Source organism: Phyllopteryx taeniolatus, chromosome 9 (assembly GCF_024500385.1).
Source record: "Phyllopteryx taeniolatus isolate TA_2022b chromosome 9, UOR_Ptae_1.2, whole genome shotgun sequence".
In the NCBI taxonomy this organism is placed as follows: Eukaryota; Metazoa; Chordata; class Actinopteri; order Syngnathiformes; family Syngnathidae; genus Phyllopteryx; species Phyllopteryx taeniolatus.
Window position 1 is genome coordinate 6,581,808 of NC_084510.1, and position 12,983 is coordinate 6,594,790.

The following is a 12,983-nucleotide window of genomic DNA, read 5'->3' on the forward strand; positions in this document are numbered from 1 at the left end:
GTACAAAAACAAACATGCACATATCTTCACCATATTTAAAAGTAGATTTTTGTCATACACTGTTGTAGACATTGTTGTAAATTCTACAGTTATTTACCACATACATTACAGAAAAACACTTGAAAGTGATTTTACAGCAAATAACTACAGTTTCCACTGCATCATGGGATTTTGGTTGACGTCACGCAGAGTTACTGTATTTTGCATGCTGCAGAATTGTGAAGCCGTGTGCTCCCAGCATGCATTGATCCAGAAAATGTTGAACTGTTGCAATAATAAAGACATTAATCTTTAATGTTCATGAACGATAAGGATTAACATAACATTGATCATGTGTGTTTAAATTGTGGCCCCTTCCATGATTAAAGTTGCCCATCCCTGTTCTATTGTTTGACAATGGGTCTTTTTAAACAATTTTCAAAAACGAGACGAAAACAACCATACAGAAAGTATGGTCTTACATATCATGCAAGGATGTTTGCAGGTTTATTCTACCTTGTGCCAGTGAATGGAAGAGGATTTAATTGTTCTGCCTGTCACTATATGTCACCAACATAGACAGATGAACAAAGAATTTTTTGTAATTAATACATAATTTTCATCCAATTGAAATGAAATTGGATAATTTCCCTCGGCACCTTCGATGACCTCTCACAGCTCACTCGTATACCACGGCACCTGTGTTGGGAATCACTGAATTACAGCACATGATCAAAGGTTCTTTTCTTTCCTGTGTCAACTGAACTTCATTTATATTTCAATTTTATCAAAACATCCCCTCAGTGAAACATGCGCTCGTTATATTAAAAACTGTTCTCACACAGAAACATTGGCGCTATATATATGTTAATAGCAAACATTTTAATTCAGGTGAATTTTTCCAGCTTTTACTTGCATTTCTTCTCAAGCAAAGTTTGTTGGAACTTGACAGTCCTGTTTCTGATTGCTCTGTCAGTGCTACTTTTACTACGAAATGAAACACGGTTAAGTGAAAGCAGCTGTAATACCATTCTAAATGAGCCAACTCCAGCAAATTTTTATTTTATGAATAAGTGTCGAATTGGGGAAAAAAAGGCGGCGTAATTGCTGCTAGTTTTAAATCATTATTTCAGTGTAAAGAAATTACACAAGGTGATTTTAGCTCTTTTGAACATCTCTGTTTTTTTTTTAGTAAAAGGTGATCCAAAGGTTATTGCTTGAATCATTTATACATCTACAAGGTACAATGGAAAATTTACGGAGGAATTGCTGTCAGTGATTTGTACTGACTACAACTACTTCCTCATAACTGGAGACTTTATCATTCATGTGGACAATAGCATGGAAACGAATTCCAAAAAACGCTCCACTGTACTGGACACCTTTCACCTTTTTCAACATATAAAGAGTCTAACCCACACTCGAGGTCACATCTTAGACCTGGTCATCTCTCAGCATGTTGTGAGAGTATGAGCTCAAATTTTATGGATACCATAGCTGTGCCACAAACTGTGAATGCTGAAACAGTTGATGAACTTTTGGATAAGTTCACCGGGAAAATCTCAAATTGGCATGGATCCTGTTGCTCCTATGAAAACTAAGACAACCTAAAGCCTAAACCACCGTGGAGGAGGACTATGATGGTGAAGGCCTCTAAATCAAAGTGTCGGAAAGAAGAGCGTAAGTGGATTAAGACTTAACTCCAAATTGACGAGGACCTCTGCAGACAAAGTCTTTGTCATTTTAACCAAGTGTTAATAAGGGCTAGACAATAACAGTTCTGAAATAATTAGTAAGAACCTCAAAAATACTTACACTCTGTTTGCTGTGGTTGACAAGCTCACAACCCCCCTGAATCAGATAGCTCCAGGACTCCTCACAGAAGATAAATGCAATGAATTAGCCTGCTATTTTAGTGAAAAAAATATCATCCATCAGGTTAAGTATCAGCATAAATCAGCAAATTGGAAAAAAAATGATGCTGCATCTGAAGCCACCCAGGAAAAACTATTTTACCATGTCAGAGTTTGATACAGTTGACCATAAAAACTGTAAAGCAGCTGAAACTGTCAACTAGCTGTCTTGACTCAACACCATCTGACTTTTTCAAAACTATTGTGAAATCAGTACTGGCTGATTTGCAAAAAATAATCAATTGCTCACTCCAGTCAGGCAAGTTTCCTAAAGTTCTTAAAGTAGCTGCCGTTAAGCCTCTTCTAAAAAAAAAAAAAGAGAATGTTGGATGCTTCCACGTTAGCAAATTATCGACCCATCTCAAACCTTCCCTCCATAGCCAATATTGTTGGTTTTTAATCAACTCAGCAATTACTTGAACTTAAATAGACTATTTTGACAAATTTCAATCCGGTTTCAGAGCTCATCACAGTACAGAATCAGTTCAAGTGCGAGATGACATAAGGCTGAACACTGATTCAGGAAAGGTGTCAGTTCTGGTCTTGTTGGATCTCAGAACGGCTTTTGATACAGTCGTTCATAACATACTGCTGAACAGGTTGGAAACGTGGGTAGGGCTAAATGGAACAGTCCTTAAATTATTCACATCCTTCCTAGAGGAAAGGAGTTATTTCGTAACCATTGGAAGTGTTCAATCTCATCGAATGGCAATGAGGGATGGGGTCCCTCAAGCGTCAGTTCCTCGACCCCTCCTGTTCAGCCTGTATATGCTACCCTTGGGTCAAATTCTTAAGAACCTTAATGTTGACTATCATTGCTATGCACTGTCTCGAGATGACTACAGTTCAATTGAGGTGTTGTATCACTGTCTGAAACAGATAAATCACTGGATGAGCCAAAACTTTATTCAATTAAATCACAACAAAAGCAAGATAAACAATTATCTTGGCATTAAGAAAAAAAGGATTGCTATGACCAAATACTTTGATTTACTCTCTTTAAAGACCACAGACCAAGTCCGTGTGTTGAAAGACTCCGACCTGATTTTCAACAGTCATATCAAATCAATCACTAAAATAGCCTTTTACCAACTGAAGAACAAATCCAGAGTGAAGGCTTGCATGTGCCAGGCAGACCAGGAGAAGCTCATTCATGCTTTTATCTCAAATATATTATTGGAATGTTCTTCTGACTGGACTCCCCCAAAAGAGCATTAAACAGCTGCAGCTCATTCAGAATGCTGCAGCTCGGGTTCTGACCAGAACAAAAAGATCAGAACATACGTATTACTCCAATTCCTAGTCAGCTTTAGAATAGACTTTAAAATTCTGCTACTGGTCTATAAATCACTAAATGATTCAGGTCCTGAATACATTAAAGACATGATAATGGAATATAAGCCCAGTAGGGCACTGACATCTGCCGACTCAGATCAGATAACGAAGCAGAGAGTCCAAAGAGAACATGTTGAGGCAGCATTTAGCTGCTATGCTGCAGGCAAAAATTGAATAAGTTGTCAATAGAATTGAAGTCAACCCCAAGTGTCACTGTCTTTAAGTCCAGGTTAAAAACTATCCTTTTTTTTCTTAATGCTTCGTAGAATATATCCACTTTTAAATTATCTTTCCTGCACTGTATGTTGTTTTTCATTTTATTTGTTCTCTTTAAATGTTTTTAAGCTGCTTTTTATGTTTCTCTTTATTTTTAAAATGCTTTTGATAATCTAAAGCACATTGAGTTACTTTGTGTATGAAATGCGCTATATAAATACATTTGCTTTGCTTTGCTCCTTCTAAAGTAGCTTGTGTTTACATATGTTGTGCGTGTCTGAACACTCACTAAGTAAAAACTGTCAAGTCTTTGTCAAACCTTTAATCAGTACAAATTGGCTGTTTATTTTTTTACAGCCCTATATGATATCAGTATTGCTAAATGTGTGACTATATGCATTTCTACTATAGACAATATTTGGCCTTGTACATCTCTTGCTCTGTATGTATTTTCAGCAAAAATGCTTTTACTTTAATTTTACATTTTTTTATGCATTGGTCACCAGTTTGGTACAGAGATATCTTTTTGAACGACAAAATAAAGCCAAGCCATACACTCACCGCCACCGGTGACACAATAATGACCTAATGAGAGCTACAATAAAAAAAATAAATTATTTTCTGGCTTCTCAAAAGATTGTGGGAGGCAGCCCCCCCTCCCTTGTATTCATCCCTGCACGATGAACACTTTATTCTCTTCAAGTACAAGGACCATTGAAATATCATCTAAGTATTATGTGCAATTCAAGCCCCTGACATTTGTATTTTCACTGCTTGCAAATCCTTGCTGCATTTGCACCTTAGCACATATTCACAAACCCAAATAAGTAGTTTTACATTTTGTATCTTGCCTTATTTTATCTTATTTTATTTATATGTCACAATTTTTGACTTACTGGGCTAATCTGGGACGTTGTGTATCTAATTTTGGGCCATATGTGTGAAGAGGTGTTGATATGACAATTAAACTCAATGAATCCTTGAAAAACTAATTTTTCACATAATATTATTTGTAGTAGTGGGAAGTAATGAAGTACAAATACTTTGCCTCGTTACGACACTTCAGTGGATATTTCGGGTATCTCTGTACTAATTGAATTTTCTGACGAATTTTTCTTTTACTCCTCACATTTGAAAACAGATAGACCTATCTGTATGTTCTACTCTTTATTTACATATATATATTTAATGTTTTCAACCCCCACGGATAACGATGCAACTTTGAAAAGGCTTAAATACAGAAAGGTAAAGTCAACCGCGGTAGTGATCTTGATTGATTGATGGATGCATTGATTGATGGATCGGTTGATTGATTGTGATTTTGGGGACTCATAAAAAAAAAACAGGGACAGTGATGACATTGAGGTACACAAACATTAATATTTTCATTTACTACGATTAAATAAGTTCACTGAACCAACAAATTCCCTATCCATGACCTTATTTAAGAGAATTGTTTAATGTCATCGGTGTGTGTGTGTGTGTGTGTGTGTGAATGGTGACATGATCAGCGCTGATTTAAGTTTTAATGGAACTGAAATCAGGGTTGGCTAGTATTCACTTTCAAATAGTATTTAGAAACACATGTTCTCTTGGCATTTATTTCTGGCAGTCGTGAAACTAAAGTTGGCCTCTTTTCGAATAGACAAACTTCCGAGCTGCACTTAAACGCATCAAAAAGTCAGTTCAATGACTGTAATTGAGTTAGACCGAGAGGAGCCTCGGAGCGAGAGCGCTCCTCCAATGACCAGCTGAGAACGCCCCACTGCTCCGTTCTCACATTGCGGGGTGGGGAGCCCAGAAGTGGGGATTCGGTCTCGGTCAAACATGGGATTCGAGCTGGACCGCTTCAGTGGAACAGTAGACCCGGATTTGAAATGCAATCTGTGCAATAAAGTTCTGGAAGACCCTCTGACTACTCCGTGCGGCCACGTCTTCTGCTCCGGCTGCGTTCTACCTTGGGTCGTCCGGCAAAGCAGCTGCCCCGTCAAATGCCAACGGATCTCGTCCAAAGAGCTGAACCACGTCCTGCCTTTGAAAAACCTCATCCTAAAGCTGGAGATCAAATGTGACAACCACGTGCGGGGCTGCGACGCGGTGGTGACGCTGCAGCACCTGGCCGAGCACGCCGGCGTGTGCGACTACTCTCCGGCCAAGTGCAGGAATGAGGGATGCGACGAGGTGCTCAGCCTGCGGGACGTAGACGCTCACATGCGGGAGACGTGCGACTTTCGACCGGCGGGGATGTGCGAGAGCGGCTGCGGCTTGACGCTGACGCAGAAAGAGCAGCGACTGAACGAGCACTGCTGCGTGAGAGCCCTGAAGGCGCAAAACGGCGCGCTGCAATACAAAATGATGTGCCTGGATAGCGAGTTCAAGAAGCAGACGATCGAAGCCAACGACAGGGAGAAAGCGCTGCTGGCGCAACTCTCCGCCGCTCACGCCGAGCTGCAGACGACGGCGGTGAAATATCAGAAGAAGTTCGCGGAGTACAGCGACAGGATCGACTCTCTCACCAGAACGGTGACTTTCTCCTGCAAGGTGAGCGGCCCCCAACATTGTTGCACGTCTCCCAAAACAAACGTATTTGGGAGTGCGCGAACGAACCTGATGCAGACCTCTTTGTTTAGAGGTCAGAGTTTACGGCTCTGGGCTGTCTGCTTTGAGACATGGATGTCAGCTGTGCCTCTGGCCAGCTGGCAGGTCAAGGGGGGGGGGGGCAAATATTTATTGCAGTCCTGCACACAATAAGGGCCGGGTTCCCACTTTGATTGCCTCCTGGCAACACGCTTGTTTGGGGGCGTCCTGTCATTTAGACAGTCAGAGCGAACTAAAAAAAAATGATACATCTACTTTCTTCACTTTCGGCTTGACTTGGCACCTTTGGGGGAGACTAAAAAGCAGTTTCTCAAAGGCACAGATTTGACATTAGAAGATGCTCACAGCTCGCCACCAATCCAAACATGTTCACCCAAAAAATGTATACGGTCGTTTGAATAAAATCTCACTTTACTCACAAAGACTTTTAATATTCGATTATTATTCTGTCGGATCTATGGCAACAGGTGAATACACAGGTTATTTGTACCTTCTAACATTTAGTGGAGGAGCATTTAATTGTTCTGCCTATCACTAAACGTCACTGGCATACATAGATAAACAAAGATACATTACTTGTATCAAATAAATCATAACTTTCAGACCAATTCAATACCCTGTAGTCATTTTCATGTTTTTTTTTAAATTTCTAAATACATTAAATATGTTTGAAGATAAGTGCTGAAAACATGCACAAAGACTGAGAATTTAGAATTGAGTTTTTAGTACTGAATTTTCCAGATATAGCGTTCAACACTTTTTCACCATCTCAGTTGTATGGATTTTGGGGGCGGGGCTAAAATGGGGCCCAGGTATGCACATGTGCTTCTGGCATGAGTCGGCCCTAGCTCCCCCACCATATATGGCTGCCGCGCTTCCGTCAGACTGCCCCAGGGCACGCTGTGGCTACACAAGTAGCTTACCGCCACTAGGTGTGACTGGGGACTGAATGAATAATGCATGAAATTGTAAAGAAAAGCGCTACAGTGGGTACGGAAAGTATTCAGACCCCCTTAAATTTTTCATTCTTTGATATATTGCATTCATTTGCTAAAATGATTTAAGTTCATTTTTTCCTCATTAATGTACACCCAGCACCCCATATTGACAGAAAAAAATGGAGTTGTTGAAAGTTTTGCAGATTTATTAAAAAAGAAAAACTGAAATATCACACAGCCATATGTATTCGGACCCTTTGCTCAGTATTTAATAGAAGCCCCCTTTTGAGCTAATACAGCCATGAGTTTTTTTGGGAATGATGCACACCTGGATTTGGGGATCCTCTGCCATTCCTCCTTGCAGAGCCTCTCCGGTTATGTCAGGTTGGATGGTGAACGTTGGCGGACAGCCATTTTCAGGTCTCTCCAGAGATGATCAATTGGGTTTAAGTCAGGGCTCAGGCTGGGCCATTCAAGAACAGTCACGGGGTTGTTCTGAAGCCACTCCTTCTTTATTTTAGCTGTGTGCTTTGGGTCATTGTCATGTTGGAAGGTGACCCTTTGGCCCAGTCTGAGGTCCTGAGCACTCTGGAGAAGGATATCCCTGTACCTGGCCATATTCATCTTTCCTTCAATTGCAACCAGTCGACCTGTCCCTGAAGCTGACAAACACCCCCACAGCATGATGCTGCCACCACCATGGGTCACTGTTGGGCCTGTATTGGAGAGGTGATGAGCAGTGCCAGGTTTTCTCCACACATACTGCTTAGAATTAAGGCCAAAAAGTTCTATCTTGGTCTCATCAGACCAGAGAATGTTATTTATCACCATCTTGGAGTCCTTCAGGTGTTTTTATTTTTTTTATTTTTATCTTTTAGCAAACTCTATGTGGGCTTTCACGTGTCTTGCACTGAGGAGAGTTGCACTGAGGCCACTCTGAGGCCCCGATTGGTGCACGGCTGCAGTCATGGTTGAGCTTTCTCCCATCTCCCGACTGCATCTCTGCAGCTCAGCCACAGTGATCTTTGGGTTCTTCTTTACCTCTCTCACCAAGGCTCTTCTCCCCCGATTGCTCAGTTTGGCTGGACGGCCAATTCTAGGAAGGGTTCTAGTCGTCCCAAACGTCTTCCATTTAAGGATTATGGAGGCCACTGTGCTCTTAGGGACCTTAAGTGCAGCAGAAATATTTTTGTAACCTTGGTCAGATCTGTGTCTTGCCACAATTCTGTCTCTGAGCTCTTCAGGCAGTTCCTTTGACCTCATGATTGTCATTTGCTTTGACATGTACTGTGAGCTGTAAGGTCTTATATAGACAGGTGTGTGGCTTTCCTAATCAAGTCCAATCAGTATAATCAAACACAGATGGACTCCAATGAAGGTGTCGAACCATCTCAAGGATGATTAGAAGAAATGGACAGCACCCAAGTTAAATATGAGTGTCACAGCAAAGGGTCTGAATACTTATGGCTGTGTGATTTGTCAGTTTTTCTTTTTTAATAAATCTGCAAAAATGTAAGCAATTCCGTTGTTTTCTGTCAATATGGGGTGCTGGGTGAACATTAATGAGGAAAAAAATAACTTAAATGATTTTAGCAAATGGCTGCAATATAACAAAGAGTGAAAAGGTTAAGGGGGTCTGAAAGCTTTCCGTACCCACTGTATATAAGTGTAATGCATTATTATTATTATGAGTACCGAGCGCCTTCAGTGGCTATTCAGCGCAATTGTCACTTCTTTATTGGTAATAACTTTCACCTTTCAGCCCTATTTCTATCACTACAGCATACAGTCGGCTATCAAGTGATGCCTAAAACCCCCAAAATGCATCTTCCCTGAAGTGCTATATGTTATTTGGGCTACAGTGTCTACTTGTGCCCTCACGTGTCACATTTAGAGCAACGCTGTGGCTAATCCAACAGCCAGTCCACCAGCCTGCCAGGCCACCAACCCGCCAGCAGTCCAGCGCAACAGTGGTAGGGCCCATCCAGTTCCCCACAGCTGTGCCCCACACGGACCCTCACAATAGAGACACTTCAGGGAACGATAACTAACGTAACTTTTATTACGCTAGTTCACGTGCTAACGCGATAGCTGACTAGCAAGCTAATGAGGCAGCTTGTTCAAGAAGTCGCCGTCTTACTTGGTTTTGTGTCTTGTGTGCGTCCATGGAACAGCGACACATCAGGGAACGTTGACTGTTTAATAGACACAGCGACAGTCAGTTTGTGTCTGTGAGAGCCACAGACACGTACTTGATTGACAGCTGAAGGGGAGCATTTAGCGGACATGCCCACACAGTCCTGCAGCTCGAGGGCGGGCTTTGTATTTCATGATTTGAGAGCCTTATTTGATCAAATTAGTGATTTATTATTATTATTTTTTTAAATCATTCAAATCTGGCAGTCTTGTTAACAACACTCTTCTCTGTGGTGTGTCAAATTTAAAATACTTTTTTTGGATCCTCTTACAGGCTCTGTAAGTGAATTGAACAGTTGCATACAAAGTTGTTTGTCTATAAATTAAATTTTTTCCAACCACCCGTTTATATAACTTTTTACTTGATGTTTTTATTTCTTCAGTGTGGGTGTAGTAGCCTGTGATATGTTCCAGTAGACTGATAAATTGCACATCAGATGCACTGATGTAGGGCATGAAATTGCTCATGATGGTATAGGGAACTGGTAACACAGCTGGTTGCTATCCTTCCTTTGACAGCACGTCACAGTCCTACTGAGATATACATTCATCACATCATTCCCAGTGTAGTCCACTGTTCTGGCAGGCCTTGAACAAGCATAAAAGAAATTAAAATTGTTCTGGAAGTGATCCACAAAAGCGACAGGCGGCTGTTTTTCTTTTTCTTTTAAAATGTCTTTTATTGGGAACAGTCAAGCTGAGACCCATCTTGGAACACAACTTCATTTTTGTGACGTCACTGATCAGGTTTAAATGTATCAATTACAGTTCTAGTAAAATAATATGACTGTTTTAGTATTTGATCTTTATTTACAGGGGCATTATTATTCTGATGGAAAGCCTTTGGACAACACTGTATATCAAGCTGAGGTCCATCATATTAGGATATTTATTTTTAGTCTTCTACACAAAATGAACGAGCACCTATCAAAAGGGCTTTTTGCTAGTGTCTTCAAACCAGCGAAGATATACAGTATATGTCTGCATTGGAATTTATGTTTGTATTTTTCAACTGCACCTTGCACTTTCGAAAACAAAATATTGAAGTGATGGCACACCTAATGTAAGTGCAAGGCCGGCCGTGGGCAAGAGGGAGGAGGAATCTCTGCCACATTTCGGCACGGTTACCCTTAGCTGCTATGGATAGTGTTCACACAGCATGATTCAGTCTGTTTTTATTTTTTTTTCATTTTTATTATAATTTTTTTAATCAACCTTTTCCCAATGGACCTATTACATCACAGAGCCCCACAAAATAAGTAGCAGCAGCAAACAGCATTGCAGAGCAGTACATTCTGTACGTTCCGTATGCTTTTTTTCCTATTACAGATGACAATTAGGCAATTCATTTTGGTATGAAGTAAAAAGGCAGACTGCAATGTATTTGGCATGCTCTTCCTTCTCTACTGGTTTCATGTATTTGATTACTTAGTCAAAGGTTGGGGGATGGAACTATAAAGCATGTGCAGATCATCTTAGTCTGGTCCAAATTAGCCATGTGTTAGTCAGACTATGAAAGCTTTATCTGCACAATTTTTGTCAGTCTGTATACTGTATTTGTACTGTACTTTATGTCAAAAGTTTCTGTTGGACTGAACTAGTGATTACATTTGAATATAATATAAAGGTTTTGACTAAAACTAACATGGACTGTCACTGACTTAGGGTGTAGGCAGACTGGGACGGTTGTCCTGTAGGATGTTTAAACTCCTTCACCCCTACCGCCCCAATCACCTACTGGCCTGCAGACCTAACCATCATTTCCTGATACAACACTGCATGTACAGCAACTTTCCACGGGCAGCCGATGGAAATGATTAGCATCCATTATACGATATGTCTATGTTGTGTACCCGTGCACTTGCTTATGCATGAACTGTACCAGGCCAAAGTCCACCTGCTTCAACCGTGATGGGGTCACGGAACTGCATTGCTCTTGAGCACAGTATGGAACACTCACACTGGTCAGCCAAACCGGATTTGAGGGGACAAGCCTGCCTTAGCTCGTTATTGATTGCCTTGTAAGGGTTTGGCCTTTATCTTGTTAGTTAGTAGCTCAAAAGAATGAAATATAATTACATTACAATTACAGTAGATGTCTGATTGAATAAGTATCTCTCCTTAAACAAAGATTATATATACAGACCCTTTCCAAAACATTAGAATTTCATGGAAAAGTTGATTTAGTTCCATAATTCCATTCAAAATGTTAAACTTTCATAGGTTATAGATTCGGGGCCCACAATTTAAACAATTTCAGACATTTATTTGTTTATTTTTACATAATTTGGGCTTCCAGCTCATAAAACCCACAAAATTATGAATTTGAAAAATTACAATACTGTGAAGAAATCACCACGTGCTTCTCAGTTTTTGTAGGGAAAAAAAAAAAATTAGGGGTCACATTAAATCAATCAAAATATGGTATTTTCAAAACCATATGTTCTTCAATACTTGGTTGGGAATCCCTTTGCTTTAATCACTGCGTCGATGCGCCGTGGCATTGAGCCAATCAGCCTGTGGCATTGCCTAGGAGTTATGGAAGCCCAGATTTCCTTGATACTTGCTGTCCTTTTTTGTTTTTGGGGCTAATGCCCCTCATTTTCCTCTTGATAATACCCCATCAATTCTCAATGGGGTTTAGATCCAGCGAGTTGGCTGGCCAGTCAAGCGCTGTGATTGCATGGGCGTCAAACCAGGTTTTGGTGCTTCTGGTGGTATGGGCAGGGGCCAGGTCCTGCTGGAAGATGAAATCTGCATCTCCATACAGATCCTCAACAGAACGAATCATGAAGTCCTCTAAAACATTCTGGTAAACTGTTGTGGTGACCTTGGATATAAGAAAGAAGTTTCCTCCAAACCCTTGGACCTTGATTCCCAAATGAAAGGCACGCTTTACTTTCATCAGAAAAGAGGACCTTGGACCACTGCCGAACAGTCCAGTCCTTCTTTTCCTTGGCCCAGTTGAGACGCTTCCTATGTTGGCTCAGGCTCGGAAGCGGCTTGACCCGAGGAACCGACAGTTGTAGCCCATCTCCCGGTTGCGTCTGAATGTGGTGTTTTTTGAACCTGTGACTCCCTCCTCATTCCACTCTTTCTGGATCTCTGCTAGATTCTTGAATCTTCTCTGTTTGATCATCTGCTGAAGCCCACAGTTATCTCTTTTGCTGGCGCATCTTCTCCTGCCACATTTTGTCCTCCCATTTGACTTTCCATTGATATGCTTGGACACAGCACTGTGTGAACAGCCAGCCTCCTTCGCTATCAAATTTTGTGGCTTACCCATCCTATGCAGGGTATCAATGATGGTCTTCTGGCCAGTTGTCAAGTCTGCAGTCTTCCCAATATTGAACCCAACTGAGAGAATTGAACAAAACTGAAGCAATTTAATGACACCTGGGGAAACCTGTGCAGATGCTTTGCGTTTAGGAGGTGATTAGTGTGGCACTCAGTTTAAAACATTTTTGGCCTGCAAAATTTGGGCTTATTTCTTCATAGTATTCTAATTTTTTAAATTCCTGATTTCGTGGGTTTTATGAGCGGGAAGCCTAAATTATGTAAAAATAAACAAATAAATATTTGAAATTGTTTAAATTGTGGGCCCTGAATCTATAATCTATGAAAGTGTAACTTTTTGAATGGAATTATGGAAATAAATAAACTTTTCCATGATATTCAAATTTTTTGGAAAGGGTCTGTAAGGCTTTACAGTAATTCCATGTAGGTGATCACCCATCCAATCACAAGATGGAGCAATGTGTCTATTTAAATGAACTGTTCATTTACTGTTTATACTTGTGTACTTAAT

The 12,983-nt window shown here is 40.7% G+C and overlaps 1 protein-coding gene across 1 annotated transcript in view; it reads left to right on the top strand.

The window, feature by feature from the left end:
- The first annotated feature begins 5,124 nt into the window (after positions 1–5,124).
- Positions 5,125–12,983, top strand: part of pdzrn3b (PDZ domain containing RING finger 3b) — a 115,209-nt gene continuing 107,350 nt past the window's right edge. Inside the window, exon 1 of the mRNA XM_061786528.1 lies at positions 5,125–5,984. Within this exon, the coding sequence (XP_061642512.1) occupies positions 5,271–5,984 (714 nt within the window). The 5' untranslated portion in view covers positions 5,125–5,270. The remainder of the gene's footprint in view (positions 5,985–12,983) is intronic.